The following is a 17,582-nucleotide window of genomic DNA, read 5'->3' on the forward strand; positions in this document are numbered from 1 at the left end:
GGCTGGAGAGATGGATTAGCAGTTAGGAACACTGGCTGTTCTTCCACAGAACCTGGGTTCAATTCTCAACACCTATGTAGAAGCTCACAACTGTCTGTGCTCCAGGGGATCCAACCCCCTTACATAGACACACGTGTAGGAAAAACACTAATTCACATAAAATAAAAATAAATTAATTAAAAAAAAGAAACTTGTAAGGCTACAGGCAACTGGATAAGAACATAAACATAAAGAAACCCATTTGTACCCAAAGCAGTAATGATGGATAGTATGTTCTCATAATGGGGTATTGGCAATGATGCATAGTAGGCTCTCAAAAGGGCAGGTTGACTTTTTATATATGAGAAAGACAAAGTTCTGAGCACTTTATAAGAGTAACTTCTATTCCAGGGTTATTTTTGAGGGTTAGTATATAGAATTAAGCACACCTAGCAGAGGTCTGGCTGTGAACAGAAATGCACTAGAAGATAGCAGGCCTCCACAGAGAAATGAAGACCATCATCGTCAATATTTACTTAAAATATATCACACAATTGTTTGACAGAGTAACCTGTCTGGCTTACTTGTCTCTGAAAGTGAACATTTCAAAGTGGATGAAATAGAATCACATATAATGATAGTCCATACTGATATGCAAAGCCCTATTGTTCCCTAAGCTACTTAAAAGAGAATAAAGACACCAATAAAATTTTCATAAAACATTGAGCCTGGTGCTAGCCTCACATTGAACACATAGATGCTTCATGATTAAGACTGACAATTTTAGCCATTGCTTAGAAAGTTGCAAACACAAACGGGGAGGGGGAATTAAATAGTCCTTAGAAATCAATCCAAACTGTTTGAAATTCTACTTGGCACTTAAAGGAGAAAATTTATAATACTCAGGGATATTTTACCCAGACGATATTAAAAAAATAACCTCAGACAAGAGGCCAGATGTCTCATGAATCCTCTTCAGAATCAGAATGACCAGAAGTCACTTCCATTCTATGGGCTTTAGTTTCCTTCCTTGTAAGACAGGAGGGCAGATAACTAGGTTTTCTGATTCTAAACCTTAGTGTTCCAATTTAAAGACAGATATTGGCTGTGAGAAGAGGTGCTCGAGGAAGAAGCTGCAATATCTCTGAAGGTAGACCCGTGGGCATGTGGGAGCATGAGGGTATTGGTACATCAAGGTGCCTGGCTGGACCAGTAAGAAAGGCAGATGAAAATAAACTCTTACCTTTTAACTTCTTTGGCATCACTTGCGATGAAAAATCCTAAAGTACCTTCTTGGATCTTAAGGTGGTTCCCAGGGTTAATTAATATTCTGCTCAGTGAACAGAAACAAACAAAAAGATATAAGTATGAGCTCATGTTCAGGATAAAATCTTGATGATAACACCATCCTGCTGTTTTGATAGGGGCCCCACTAGTATAATGTTAGCCACTCTCCCCTAGTTTTTTTTCTTAGAGACTGATCTTTACTGGCCCACACATCTAGTTCAGTCATGGCATCATTTAGCTCCAGGTGATACACTCCAAGTCAGGAAAATCAAAGCAGATCTGGGACTTAGGGTCTGGGTTTGCTTAACAGAGCTGTTTAGCTACCCCCAGATGCACCTGACTGGAAGCGCAGTTCCTCAAGATGCATGCCATTCTGAAACTGATTTTGATGATCAGTGTTAAAACACTGTCAGCCTAATGAAGTTCTACACACACCCATTTTCCCTTAGTTGATATAGCGTTGATGGGACCCCTAGATGGATACAGAAACATACATATATACAAACCACGTATTTCCATGGGGAATGGTACAAGACACCTATATTATATTTAATGTAGAAGAAAACTGTACATCTTTTGGAACCCTGATAAGGGCATCAAAGTAGACTGCATGAAGAACCTGATCTATGCACAACTATAAAGAAAGCTATCGTCTGTTGAATATCCTCAATGACTCCAGTCTGCCTTTGACAGGAGTGTATGGGTTCTGTGAATAAGATACAAAGGTGGCATTCTTTCATTTGGTCACCCTGTGTTTTAAAGACAAATAAAAACTATCGCTTTAAAAAAGAAAGTGAGAGAGAAAGAGAGCGAGAGCGAGAGAGAGAACATCTACCTTGTCTTGCAGGCGGGGGTGGGGGGGTATGAATTAAAATATACACTGCCCTCCTAGTGCTAGAAATATATTAGCTGAGCAAGTTATGTTTGGGATGGCAGTAAAGATAAATGATTCCTAACCTAACAAATAAGAGTAGCCAACAAATTCCTGTAGATCATAAGTAGAATATTAGACAGTCTTATGCATGCTTTGAGCAGACAGATGTTCAATTTAGCAACTTGAAGCGAAAAACAATGGCAATATTCTTTGATCTGAAAAGCTGGTGATTAAGGTAAGAGATATTTGGGCTCAAGCTAAAGGATTCCCTAACTACCCAAAGCAAAATGAAGGGTAGTAATTAACATGTGATCTAGTGGTAAGACCATTCTAGAAAAAAAAAAAAAAACAAACACTGTTGTCAAAGGAGTCCACTACCTGCAACAAAACAGGGAGGACCCAGGAAAATGAATGTTCTGTTGGGAGAACTGTGATCAGGTCATTACTGCAGAAATCACTGTTCATGGTTGCAGGAGCATCCACCATTACCTGTAACAAGGCCCAACAGCAGGAAACAGGGCTTCTGTCATTGCTGCTCTTAACACTAAATAATAGCAGAGTGTGAAGAGTTCACTGCTCTACCCTAGAATCCCCAGCAGCAATGAGATTCCTTCTGAATCAGAAAACATAAGCCCACTCTAATGGCCCAGCAGTCTATACTAATGACACACTGCAAAAGGCAGAGGTTTTATAAAAAGACTTTATAATGAATTATGCCTCTGCCAACCCCCAACTCTTAATATCACAAGCACTCTGATTTAGCACAATCTTGAGAAGGGGTTAGAGATTATATAGATTTTTTTTTACTGATAAATACATATACAACTTAGTATTTGTGTTCCTCAAAATGTATGGAGACTATACGGTTTATATTGATTTCCTTTCCAAATCAACTAAATAAGGCATTTTAGATGTACATTTTCATCCCACGTTCCTCAAAGGCAATTCCTGTGTGACTGCACCTGTAACCAGAAGAGGGGTCCATATTCTAGCACCCAGTTGGGGACTTTTCCCGACAAGAGGGGTGGTAACACTAACAACAATGTTTGGTCACATAACTAAGTAGGGCAATGTTAAATGGCCCAATACTTTTCATTTATGGTTATTGTTTTCATTTTATTCTTTCAAAAGTGCCCAACTATATTGTATTTCATCAGAGGTCTCCTGGCTCAATGAACTGGAACATTGTGTTTCTCTTAAAAAAAAATACCATGTGAGATGAAGTTATAGGGTTTAAAAAAAAACTATACATGAAAGAATAATGCATGAGTTCATCTATTTTTTAAAAAATCCAATATACTTCCGGAACCTTGAAAGTATATTCTTAAAAGTTGAGGAAGTCTCCATTTTTATACGAATTAACGTAAGGGTTCCCAGGTTTTGGGTGGGTAGGTAGGTGGAGTCTTAAATGATTTGAACAACAGAATCTGAAAGATAAAGTGTGACACACATTGTATTGGTGACATGTATGGCCGAAGACCTCTGTTTCCTTCCCTCACGCTTTGTGTTCCAGTATCTGTACCCCTTCGAGGCAGCCCACAGTGCCATTGAGATGCAGTGATCTCAGGGTCCCCATCAAGAGAGGCTTTTTTAATTTCCTCTGTTGTTTATGTGCACTGAGCAAGAATTGGTCTATAGTAACATCCAGGGATTGGCATTCTAGAGAATGCATGTCAAGGGAATGAATTTTCTATGGTCTTCAAGTGCCTTTTAATTGAGTCCATACACTGGAGAGGACTTGCTTGGTGCTGGAGGTCACCCTGGCATTCAAGTCTCAGGTTCTGTAGCAATGTTAATGAAGTACTTAAGTGTGTACATCATCCAGAAACCACTGTGTCCTGGCTCTGGTCATTTGGAGTCAGCTAAGCCTCACTCTCCTAATCCAGAAAATACAGTATATAACCCCTGATTGACAAAGATTTTAAGAGAATAAAGGCATATGTTCTATGTGTTAAGAATACATTATACCTTTAATCTTTGGTTTCTATAAATATCAGCCAGTGGTTAAAAACGTGAGAGTAAACAAGCTGTCACAGCTTTACCAGCCTTCTCGCCATTTTGTCTTAGATACTAGTTGAACTCTTGTGAACATGTGGCCTCTATGCAACACCAGGAAATGGGCTACTGTAGATTCACTTTGTGTTGCACATAGAATCACTCCTATTCCTTGAGTTTTATAGTGATTTGTAATAGATAGATGACTCATTGTCTCCAGAGCTCTTGTGATCCCAGAATTCCCTCATGTTCCCTGTGGATAGGCTGAGAAAATTAAAGTTACATCCATATGAAGTATGAGGCAGGTGTATAGATTAGGTTGAGACAGGCTTGGGGAGTGGAAAGATTCAAAAGAATGAGGCCAGCGCCTGAGTTAAACGAAAGAAGCCCATGATCACAAGAAACTTCATGCCAGATAGGCTAGATTCAGTTCTAAGGGTGGTGAGGAGTAGGCCTCTGATTCCTGGGATCCACAACACAGGACATTTCTGTGTGGGTTCAGAGACTCTTTTGAGAAATACATGCCTGGTTCTAGCATTTCAGATGTCATAACTGTTATCTACATTCAAAATCTAAAACATTTAAATAAAATGCTAGCCCCGCCTCCTTCTTACAAATATAAATAGATAATTCTAGGCAATAATAACTTTTTCTTCTCCCAATGAAAGGACTTAAAGTTTGCAATTGACCTCCTACTGGGAATATGCTAAAATCTTTCCAAATACCTCTAATCTTTGAAAAAGACTATTCAATGTCAAATTTGTTTTGTTCTTAGGGTCTGCCAAAAGTCTTCCTCCCCAAACATCACTTTCAATCAGTTCTCTGGCTCTAATTTGGTCTAAGTCATGAGCTTATCAGAGATAAAACTCGAGATGTGTCTCATAGAAAATCAAGGCAATCTCTAAGAGCAAGCTCCTATCAAGGGGCTTCCTTTCCCATATAGCCATTAGCAAAATTCCAACAAGGACATCTTGGCAGGAGAAGACATTTCCTCATTTTGAGGAAGATATAAATTATTCTCTTTTTTACCATGACCTTGCTGATTTTAATTGAAAATGCCTAGTGACAGCTGGCCACACAGGGATTGTATGGTCCCTTCTCCAAGAGTTTTTGCTTGTTGCTTTTTCTAGTTCTACAGCCAAGGCTGAGTTTTTGTCTAAATACCCTCCTTAAGAGAAAAACATACACTTTCTATAGGGTATAAGGAACCACTGTTGATTGGAAGTCTGAGAAACAGGACCCTCTATTTACTTTTGAATTTCTCATAGTAAAGTTTAGAGTCCAACATACTATAGGTACGTTACAGAGCTATAGAACAAATGCAAAACATGTATCACAGATGTTGGCTGTTGTTCTCAAAGGTTCTCTTTTTCTCTCAAGTAAATGAAAGCAGCAACTTTGTTCTTTCAAAAACCCAAACTGCACTTCTCATCAGTCAGGCTGATCAAAGGAGTGACCACAAGTTCTTGTGGATTGGTCACCAAGATAACGAGTTCCCACAGGTATGAAGTATAAATATGCAAATATGCAAATATGTAAACAGTGAATCACTTAGGCAGCTGGAGCAATTGGTTTCAGTATTGAAAGCACAACTCACTTAGAACTGAAACCTATGTTTCTGATTGCAGGATACATCCACATGGAATGGGTTCTACTCAACAGCAAATATCTGTAACAGGGCCCTAAGGGAGATACTACTTTGCAATCTATTTCATTGGCCATCTCATGCTTGAATTTGGGGCAGTTTGGAAAATCAGGACTAGGGTAGGGAGAAATCTTATTTTCCTCTCTCTGATATTTAAGGTGCAACAGCTGTAGAGTATTTCTGTACCCTTCTTTGAATCTTCCTAAACTTTATTTACTATTTGAGGAGATGGCCAATGATCAGTAATTCAACTAAAACAGATACCTTAAAGGAGACTTTGATCCACCATGGATAAATATAATAGATGTGTGTGTGTGTGTGAGTGTGTGTGTGTGTGTGTATATGTGCAGGTATGTCTATGCCTCAACCTCCCACCCTCTCAAGGCATCGTGTACCATTCCCCAAGCAATTAAGAAAATATTACAACTTCTGTGAGGGTATAGTTTATACTTGAAAACACTGTAATCCTAGTTGTTTCTAGCAAGCTAATAGGACTTCATTAAACAGAGTAAGCAAGTCCAAGCCACTGAGGAGTATAGTTCATGCTATGTCCAGATGAATCACACCACTGGGAAGAGATCTCTCTGATCACTCATGGGCACATACAATTATAGTCGGCAGGAACTTCATTTGGACCAATTTGTGTCCCCTCTCTGGAAGTTCAGCTGCAATGCAGCTTATGCTGTATTATAACATATCTTAGGGGGGAAAAAAACAAATCTCAAACCTTATCACCTCTCTGGAATTTTCCATTTCTTCTGGGCTTTACAATAAGTGCTGTTGGAGTCCCACACAACTAGACATGCGTTTCCATTAGAATATGTGTAGAAGACACAGTTTGTGTATTCCATGCTTCAATATGCATAGGCCTAGTCCATTTACATACAGAGACACCATAATCAAGATTGCTCCCAGTTGGCCAAACTCAAATGGCCATCACTGTGATCCACAACAATAATGGCAAGATCTGGTTTAGCCAGAGTCTACATCAATCATCTTAAATTTCAGTGTATGTTTTATATTACAGAAAAGACTAGCTACATGAGAAAGAATAGAGAGAGCTGATCTAGGAAGGATAACACTGGATATGTGGTTCTGGGAGCAAGCCATACTTTCTTTAAGACAAGTCATGCCTACATCACAACATGCCTTCACCACAAAGTAAAAGGACCCAAGGCCAAAAGCCAACAGCAGAGGTGCAACCACTGTGGACCTTTGAAGATGCATAGTGTTGCAATAACTTCTCGCAGTTGGATCATGTCAATAATACCAAACTGACAGGAAGCCACCTCTATTCACATCTACTAAAATAAAATCACAGAAGATATGACATTGGAAAGACTGCCAGATGATACAAACACACAAGCACACACACACACATACACACACACACACACACAGACACAAGTGTAAACATAAACACATGACAGTGACTACAACCACAGAGAAGAACGTGAACAGGTTGGCATTGCACTTTCAACAGCACTGTCTTAGAGATTGCATTATTGAAAAACTATGCTGAAAAGAAATGTAACAACACCAATCGCCCCTGAACCCAAACACTTTAAAAAATGCCATCGATGATAATTTAGTCATGCTCCATGCAACACAAAACAGCGGCAAAACAGAATGAAGTCAGATGGTGGAAGCTTAGCTACTGCCTATTAAGAAATATGCCCAAACGCACAAGGAGAAAAAGAAAGCCATGAGTTTGTCCTGACAAACATGCTTATTGTAGAACATAAACATAATAGCGGGGCAGCTCATTATTGGCACTGCTCAAGAGGTTAGATAGTCAAAATGAAATTAACCCAAACGAGTATGAGAAGAGAGAGGTGCAAGGGCTTGGTCTCTTTTGTGGATAAAGGACAGAAACTCTGATCTACAAAGTGAAAACTCGACAGAGAGACAGAGAGGTTACTGGGAATGTAGATGTGCGATGAAGACAAAATGCCGTCTATATCTGATGGACACCAGGACAACATCAGGACAATACAGATAACAGACACAGAGGGCTGGAGAGAAGTGTCCTCCTTTTTAACTTTAATATGATTTGTTCCCATCGTTGGTACTATGATTGAAGATAGGACTCTGCCTTTTCATTTATTTACTTGTTTGTTTGTTTGTTTGTTTATTTTTATTTTCCTGCAAAGAAGTTAGTGCATCAACCAAAAATAATAATCAACAAATCAAACAACGACAACAGCAGGCTACTTTGATGTATTCTAGTTGGAGACAGGTGATATATATATATATATATATATATATATATATATATATATATGTATATATATGTATATATATGTATGTATATGTATAGATATACTATATATATACTAGACAAGGGAAGGAGATTATATATATACACATATATAATCTCTCTCTTCTTGAGTTCTTGGCAAATGGTTAGTCCTGTGGTTAGGAGTGAAGACAGAGGGTGGAGGTTGGAAGGAAAGTTAACGAAGAATGCATACCGCTTTCGGCTTCTGCAAAACGACAAGAAAAGAATTTCAAATCAAACAATTTGATAATAAATCGACTGACACCAGGAGGAAGGAAGGAATAAAACCTTTGTTTCAAAGCATTTGAAGATGTGTGTGAAAACAAGGTTTATCAGCAAAGCATGAAAACAGTATCATGGGTGGAACCAACAACAGAGAACGTCCTTTACACAGGTCAGAGGTAGGAGGATGGGGAAGAGATGGGCCTCTCCACATTGTCATACGTGGTCCATTACAAAATTGGAGAGGAACAGGATTATGTCTCTTACAAGGATAAAGGAAAAGTGTGGTTTGGGACTTAAAATGTTTTGCTGAGTAAGTCCTGGGTTTTTGTGGGGGTATGATCCACATTTCCTCCAGCACACCTTTTTCCACAAGCACTCCTGTGCTTCCACACTGAGACCAAGCCACATTGAGGATTAATGCTGGCAACTACACACAGAAAGCCAATACAAAGCCAAACAAGTTCTTTTTTTGTTTTGTTTTGTCTTTTCTGAGGCACTGGGAGAAAAACAAAACCCACAATCTATTTTGCTATACATGGCTTTGTTGGAAACAGCTCAGGTTTACCACCCAATGAGAGGGCCTATCAGAGGACAGATCATGTTGTCACGGAACCAGGAATCTGTTTTTCTTAGAACAGTGCCTGGATCCTAGCGGCACCCTCTCTTTTCCTGTGACCAGAACCAGAGGGAGGTATGTATGAGCTGACTGGCTGATGCTCATGACTTGGTGCAGTCCACTCTCGCCATAGATTATTCCAGAAGGCTCAGAAAATACTTGTTGACATCAGCACTACCTACATGGTGACATGTTTCTTTCTTTTTATTGACTTATACTTTGAAAGGAATGAACAAAAGTGATATAGAGAAAATGCTCAGATCCACAATAGTGTACTGACTTGGCACCACAAAGATTACCATTTGTGATGCTCACCCCCTCAAATAAACAAAAAAACCAAAAAACCAAGGACCCATAGTTTCTCCTCCACATATGTGGGTCCAATTGAAGCTGGGTATAAAGAGGAACAAAGAGTAACCACAGAAAATTCTACTTTAACTGTTGAAAGACAAGCGGCTGGACCTCTCTTGAATCCAAAAAATGCTGTAATATTATTTCCTTTGCAAACATGGAAAAGAAAAACATATTCTTCCATACATGTATTTTTTAAATTGTTACCACCATGTTCTACACATGGCCACCAAATCTACCATTTTATCTTCCATTGTCTGGTTGATTTGGATTTTTCAAAGGAAATGCAGCATTTGATCAGATTGACTATGGACAATCTGATCTTATAGTTAAGGGAAGAGACAACATAGTATCAATCTGATCTTATAGTTAAGGGAAGAGAGACAACATAGTATCTGCTTGCTTGTGATCTAGTGTTTTGTTTTGGTCACAGATACACACTTAGAATAGGCTTGTGTGTATGTGTTTGTGTGTGTGTGGTCATTCATCAAGATCGTGAAAATTCCTTAAACGATGCTACCAGAACCTAGCAAGTGTTGCCCTGCATTGTGTTCAGATATGAAGGTGTGTGTTGGGGTGGACTGCCCTCTGCCCTTGTGAACATGCAGGAGCAAAGGCCTCTCTAGAGCACAGACGGCACCTGGATACATCATTTCAGAGAACAAAAACTATTTATCTTTCAACTAGCTCTCTTTCTTCCAAAACTATGACTAAAAGTCAAAGATCAAAGATCACCTATGTTATCAATACTGCATGTAGGACCCCCTCGACTGGATTCCTTGTTCATACAATGCTGCCAACAACCAGCAGTAAGTTCATGTATCGACTGGGGTGTTATCTGTTTCAACCAGACCCCGTCCCTCATCGGTCTGATTTGCACATCATTAACGGAAAAATAAATAAATAACGAGAGCTCCTGCCTCAGAGCACTTCTCTTCTGGCTAATTTACATGAAGCTGATATTCTGCCACCTGGATATCGGCTGCAGTGGGAGAAACACATATGGTACACAATAGGATGCTTGCAATTTGGCTATTGAGGGAGCTGGCATCTCCCATCACAGCTCTACTGCAGGCTGCTGTAAAGAAGGCCAGAGGCCACCTGCTTTTTGCTTACAGCAGTAAAAGGAGCTTCAAGAGGAAGTCTGCTCCTGCTTTCTTGTATACAAGGCATAGCATAGCGGGTGGAGCTACTGAGAATGGCTCTCTCCTCTCCTCCAGGGTAATTGTCTCTGGATGTCCAGTGGGACATGGGATGACAGGCTGGTCTGAGATAGATGCTTCCATTTCTTGAAACGTATTGCAGGGTCAGGGAGGTGCTGCGTTGGATTCCAAGCAAATAAATCATATACGAGAAAGAGGATGGTGGACCAACCTTCCCAGGATGCTCACTTCCAACATGAATATCAACTTACCGGCTCTCTCTGTTGGCAGACTTGTACTCAATGGCTATCATCAGGAGCTTAAGCTTCACAAAACACAGCCTGCAATGAGAAGGAAAGGCCTCCCAGTCAGTGCTTCTGGATAACAGAGCCACATAACAAACCTACCTATGAACTTCCAGTCCCCTAACATGGTCATTATCCAGGGGATCTTCAGTCTACCACCAGGTGCCAAAGGCAGGGCCAGTAAAATGACACCTCCCTGTATTCCCCCATTAAACCTGATTCCCCACAAGTGATAAGGTACTGGATGTTCAAAGTGCAAATTGGGCTCTGGTCTGGATGTCTAGACACAGACCCCAAGCAGAGATTTGTGCCTGGGGATTTACACCCGCCAGATTCATTAGTTACTCGGTTGGGTAGTAAAATGTTAACTACAGGGGGAGAGAGAGACTTGGAGCAGTGCAACCTGTTATTTGGATTCCATTTCGGTCTTTTGTACAAATGGCCTATATTGTTGTTCAGAGCAGACCCCTGTGTGCGTGGAATGATGGTAATAATCCTTAGCCTCCATCTAAGTGCCCAGCACATGACTACAGCTTTGTCACTCCTGGCTCCATCCAAGCTGTCTCACCTCATCTGTCCACAGTTCTGGGCTGCAGACCAGACTGCTTCCTGCAGGCTGGTTCCTGCCTCTCTGGCTTCACTCTTGTACCCCCTCAGCACCCCAATATTTCCTCTTCTCTTTTCTTGCCAACCACCTTCCCAGGTCATATCTGGTCTATTCTCCAGCTCCAACCAGTATTCTGAAGACTGCTCCCTTCACAGATTTATTTCCAAAACCTCACTAGCTCCTTTCCTATGAGCGAATCATTTAGCTCCTCGCTAAGTTTACACTAGCTGTGGCTGCTTCTCATAGTCATGTGTATCTCAACATCCTCTCCTTGGCCACAGAAACATCTTCAAGATGTTTGGAGTTTCTCCACGGTGCACACTGAATGGAGTCGCTAACAGAGAGGAACTCTATAAGGAGATGACTCCTACTACTCCAAGAAAATGAAAAGAAGTGCCGTAGCATGCTTGTGCAGAAAGAGATTCAAGATAGCGTTATTCATGTGGAGTAGAAAAGTTTTAAAAAATGAATTTTGAAAAATGTTTTAAGATGTTAAGGCCACAAAGAACAAGATATAAACCTGAATTCATATAGTATGATTTAGATTAAGTTGTACACTGACTATTTAAAGAGATAGGGGCTCATATGAACAAAAAAATGAAGCACATATATTATGCATCACATATTTCTACAATAAACATTGTGGTATATTTTAGGAGATTTTAAATAATGAAACATTACTCAAGTGATAATGACAAGTGATCCCTGGTTATTTAGTCTCAGCACTGGGAAAGAGCTATTTGGTCAAAGGGTAAGGCCTTCCTTCATGACTCTACTGACTTTTCCACACTTTCCTAAGTGGGGAATACTACCCTTCATCTATAGCTCCATTTGACTGCTGCTAAAGCTAAGGCCCAGAACACCCACGCAGCCATGCAGTGGTTAAGTATTAGGCCTTTGGCTAACCCTTGGAGGGAAATACATCTTTCTCTCCAGTAAAGTGTGTTTTTCATTGGGAAAGAACAGTTATAAGCCAATATACATGTGAATCAATAATATATTTCTAGGTCATGATGAATGTAGAAATTGTTTTAACTTGTGAGAATAAAGACTAACTGAGAAATGGGTGTGCCAGTTTGTGGGGGTTCAAGAGGACCACCCCGAAGATGCAGAAAGTATGGGAGATAAGGAGATGAGAAGGAGAAGGTTTGGGGAAAGGGATCTCTGGGGCAGGCATGGGGTAGAAATGGCAAGAGCAAAAGTCCTGAGGCAGGGAAAGGTCTAAATATTTGAGAACCAAACATAAAGCCTATAAAACTGGCATCAGAAGAGCCAAGCAAGACAAATCATGAGTGAGTGAGAAAGCAAGGTGGGTAAAAGGTCATGAGGACTCTTGTCTGCCCCTACAAGGCATATGCTGCTTATTTTAAGTGAGAGACATGGAGTTGATTTGACTTGTGTGTGGAGACATGTGTGTGAGGAGTACATGTGCACATTGTGGAGTCCAGAGGTCTACTTGAGGACTGCTCCTCATACATTCATTTTTGAGACAAGGTCTCTCAGCTGGAGGAGGAGATCACCAATTCTGCTCAACTGTCTGGTTGGTGAGATCTCAGGAATCTTCCTGTCTCAGCCACCCCGCATTAGGATTGCAAATGCATATAGACCAAACCTGGCTTTCACACGGATGCTGGGGATTGAGCTTGGGTCTTCATGCTTGCACAGTGTGTGCTTTACCAACTAAACCACCTCCTTATCCCCTGTAGTGAGTTTTAAATGAAGAAATAACTTAATAATATAAGCTAGCCGTAGAGATCTGTGACTTGCAAGAAAGGTGCTGGTGAAGGGTGAGTGCCTCATATTCTCTTTAGAAAATAAGATCAACTGTTTTTTCTTACGTGGAAGGTCCTAGCTCCTTAATACTGCGTTTGACAGTCAGGCTTCAGAGGAATACTTCCATACACTGTATCTGGGCTCTCCCTGTGATTTGAAGGCTTTCTGATTCCTGCCAGTAGTCTAATGACCTGCACTTTGAGGTGGTTGTACAGATCAATTTTGAAACACCAACCCAAGTATCACCAAGGATAGCAGGGAAGTGGTCTTCTTAGTGTATGCTCCATAGCACTCCATTAACTCCTTGTATAGCTGTTCTTCCTGGAGTTTAAACTGTTTTAAAAAATCATATGCCTTATTCATTGTTTATTGAAGGAAATTACTGGATGAATCTAAACAGTATATACAAATAATTCAATAAGAAATCTGATCTCAGCAGGGACCATGCAAAATTAATTTGCTTGTCCCCTGTGGACAACTGTCATTTTTATCTAGGACCCTGGTAGTTCATGGGATCAAAGATCTTAATTGTTTGTATGGAATTAACCCTGCTGGTGGGAAGGAAAATGCTTGCTACTAAGTGTGCATTCAATTGCCTCACAGCATTTTAGCTAAGATCAAAAGTAGATTTTATTCATTCATGTGTCAACTCAATCCGAGCCATCTTATACCCTGAGTTATAGACAGTTAGGAGCTGGTATGTGGGTGGTAGGAATCAAACCGAGGTCCTCCAGAAGACCAGCCATTTTTCCAGTCCCTCAAAGCCTTCTTAAATAGAAGATAAACTGAAGTCTAAGGAGGAAAAAATCCACAGACTCAAGGTCAAATGGCTTTTGCATTTAAAAATGTAAGTGGAGGCTCAGTCTCCATGTGATGTGTGATGATGATTCTCCTCAGATGAGCAGAGGAAGCCGAGTAAAGTCCAATATGTAATTGACCCACATTATTTGACCAACATAGTATTCTTTCAAATACTGGAAATAGACATCAACATGTGATTTCATATAAAAATAAAACTAAGTTTTCAGCTTTCCTTGGAAAACCAAATATGATCACACTGGAGCCATCCTTCCTGGAGCTAAATGGGACTCTTCAAGGGATACACTTTCTCCAGTGTCCCATGGTGCCCACCCCTTCTTACTATTCGGACTTCCTTCCCTCTCCACCTTTATTGATGTCTGCATCTATATGTATCTATATTTTAAATATTGCTCAAATATGTGTCCATTCCTGTCACTTACTCAGCTTGGGGCGTTTCTGTGTATATAGAACTCGTGTAGAACTGGGGAATGCGATCAGGGCTGAGGAAAGAGTGAGGGAAAAGCCAGAAAGCCAGTGTAATAAATACAATAAAGCCAGCCGTAAGGTAGTGAGAGGTTAGCTCTTAGTTTCCAAAAAGAAATCTCCCAATATGTCCAGTGTGGGAAGTTGTCACTGGTTGCAAAAACTACAGGGGAATAAAAATGATCCCCCTCATGTTTTCCTCTAAGAGGGGAAAAATGCCACTTGTCACAAAAAAGGTCTTAAACCAGAAATCTGCAATAAAACTGTTGTAATAACAAGTTAGATTGCTTTCCTGATAATTATTAAGTAGAGGTCTACCAAATTTGACAATGCCATTATACAAAGTCCCCTTTCTTTTATTACCAGCATCATCTGTTAACTATAGTATTTTCAACCCAGATGTTCCTGAACAAAGGCTCTTAAGAATTAGAGTCCAGCTGTCTCTAACTACCCAGAGAGAAATAAATTGTCCCTGCCATTAAATCAGTCTCTTGACTGGAAAGATTACTTGCTGGTGTGAATTAAGCATAGAAACCTGTCATGGAGTTTGCACGTTTCAGTATGCTTACAAACTGGATACAAAGATGGGGCTTAGAGCAAACGACTGCCACCAAGAAAGTGGCAGAAAAAAAGAAAGAACAGCTTCTAAGCTGTCTAAACCCACCAAGCCTTCTACTCCTTGCTCCCCATAAGAGCACCAGCTCCCCTCCAGCTACCCAGAGACCCCGGAACTTCAAGGTAACTCTCATAATCACAACAGAAGTGGTGTAGACACTGTTCTGAAAAACAAGGGGCTAGAATAGGAAACAACCACATTTAACTTTCATTGGAAAGGATAACTTCTGCAGGGAAGATCATCTACTTAAAATACATTTTTTTAAACAGCAAGATTTGTAATACTGAGCACCAAGAAAATAGGAGTGATTTGGACTGTTAGTGGAGATGATATTACACTCTATTTCTTTGTGGTTTTGATAAGGATAGCTGGGGCAGTTTTCAGAACACACCTACTCTCAAGTACAGGTACATCTATAATTGTCCAGCATACACACACACATACACACACACACACACATGCACACACACATGCACATGCACACACACACAGTTGCATACACATACACACACACACACACACACACACACACACACGTGCGTTCTCACACATACACACACCAAGCACAGCACCTTTCTCCCTTAGCAGACCTAAGACATTTAAACTTCAAAAGTCTTTGCTGTGGGTAGTTATAGCTTTCCTAATGTGCTAACAAATGCCCTTTGTGGAAAGTTGTGCTGTCCTTTTTCCCCTGAAACACACACCACAGGGTGTGTGCTTGCTCCATGCACTCAACTACCACCAGGTAAGATCAGTTCCATCTAGATTCTTGATGGCTCTGTCCAGCATTCCAAACCTTTAGTAGCCTCTACAACCTTGCATGAGGGTTGCAGTGGGGTTTATTGCCAGTGATTTATCTAATAGTTCAGAAAGAACTAGCTGCCACTTTCTCAGTTCCTGTCACAGAAGTAGTTACCCATGTTACACTCACATCTGTGTTCATATATGCTCAACCTTATTTACAAAATTCCCAACATAGGTGATTAGATAGCCTATGACAAGAAAAAAAATTAAGATAAGATTTAAGTTTTCACATAAGTTCTGTCAGGACAAAGCTTTTTTGAAGTTAGGCTACATGAGTTTACCATGGAAGAAGTAGGCCTGTCTGGTCTCTTTCTGTTTCACACTGAGATAAGATTTTTTTAAAACAATGGAATTATAGAACTCAAGAGGCCCTTCTTTGCCTATGCTGTACTGATTTTGACTGTCTTCATGTGGCTTCTTTTGAAAGATCTGTCCATACAGCATGACACGGAGAGTCCAATTTTCTGAATTCCAGGCATATGGAAAGCAGGTGGATAAATGAGAAAATGGATACTCCCCTGCCCAGAGTCTTCACTGACTGAAGTCAGTACAGTAGCATCCACACTTTGCAGCCAGGCTTGGGGGCAGAACTGCCCTTCAGCACAGCCTACTGCATTTCCCCAAGTTACTCAAGCACTAACTGCTCAGCATCAAAGCTGAGTCTTAACTGCTCCATCAGCTGCAGAGAGACAGAGAGACACATCATATTTTAAACACACTTCTTGTCCTAATCCCCTCTGAGCTGTAAAACCTCACACAATTAAGCTTTTATATTTTGTAAGTGATGAATGACTGACTAATAGGCTCGCTGTGAGACTCCAGACCTGGAACTCTGTGTTCTTGCCAACCTGATTGCTGAACCCGCTTTCTTTCAGATCGTCCTGCCCACCTTCTCCCACCCCAACCTACCTGGGCATCCTCACTTTTGCTAGCTCTCACAATGAAACTACGATCACTATTGCCTCCCAAAACATGACATGTGTAACTGTAGCCTATATGCTTCTTTTCCCCATCTACAGGGTTATTATCAGAAAACCTCAATAGAACATGTGTGTTGAGAAAACTGCCTATGGTACTGTGAGGCCCAGCTTCTTTATTCCCTGGAAACTTTCCCATTTCCTATCATCTGAACCCAAGCTTCTTACAGGATCAGCACTATAAGAAGGCATCTCCTCTGGGACTCTTTCCTTGGTCTATAGAAAGCCTCAAGAGCCCTAACACCCACACTGAAGTTGTATGTGTTCACCAAGCACAGAAGAGTGTTGTAGATCCCTAAGTCTAGGCATGAGCTCCCTCAGCCCAAGTTCAAACTCTGAAGACAGCACTAAAGGGGAAACAAATTCTTTACTTGGTGTTGAAAAGAATTGTCATCAAGATTCCATGTTGAATAGTTAATCAAATCTAAATCAACAAAGTTGATGCAGTGGTGAAAATATTCCAATTCATTACATTTCTGCCCTATTGATTTGTGACTAATGATAACTGGAGAATTTTACTAAACAATAAAAGTGAAAGAAACAGGAACTGCCAATGTGTCTATTCCCTTCCTCCCTCTCTTCTTCCTTCCTTCCTTCCTTCCTTCCTTCCTTCCTTCCTTCCTTCCTTCTTCACTCCCTTCATGTTTATATTTGATGAGAATGGGGTGGGTAAAAGCAGAGACAAGAAGTAGGGAAGATAAGCAATACCTGCTGAGAGATGGGAAACCTGAGGAAACTCACAACCATGCACAATGTCTAAGGCCAGACGTCTGGTCCTACCACAGGAAAAGTACAGAGAATCTTAACTCAGCAAGTGACTG

At 40.5% G+C, this 17,582-nt stretch overlaps 1 protein-coding gene across 27 annotated transcripts in view; it reads right to left on the reverse strand.

Annotated features, from left to right (window-relative positions):
• Positions 1–17,582, reverse strand: part of Kcnma1 (potassium calcium-activated channel subfamily M alpha 1) — a 688,486-nt gene that overhangs the window by 133,368 nt on the left and 537,536 nt on the right. For 17 of the 27 annotated variants that reach the window (XM_028758454.1, XM_028758452.1, XM_028758459.1 and 14 more), the window contains 2 exons: positions 10,668–10,736; positions 1,223–1,309 (listed from right to left, as the gene is read on the reverse strand). In XM_028758454.1, the coding sequence (XP_028614287.1) occupies positions 1,223–1,309; positions 10,668–10,736 (156 nt within the window). Of the gene's footprint in view, positions 1–1,222; positions 1,310–8,254; positions 8,267–10,667; positions 10,737–17,582 lie in introns of all 27 variants that reach the window. The other 10 variants (XM_028758446.1, XM_028758438.1, XM_028758437.1 and 7 more) reach the window with 1 other exon arrangement.

This window comes from Grammomys surdaster, unplaced genomic scaffold (genome assembly GCF_004785775.1).
Source record: "Grammomys surdaster isolate TR1022 unplaced genomic scaffold, NIH_TR_1.0 126198, whole genome shotgun sequence".
Taxonomy (NCBI): domain Eukaryota; kingdom Metazoa; phylum Chordata; class Mammalia; order Rodentia; family Muridae; genus Grammomys; species Grammomys surdaster.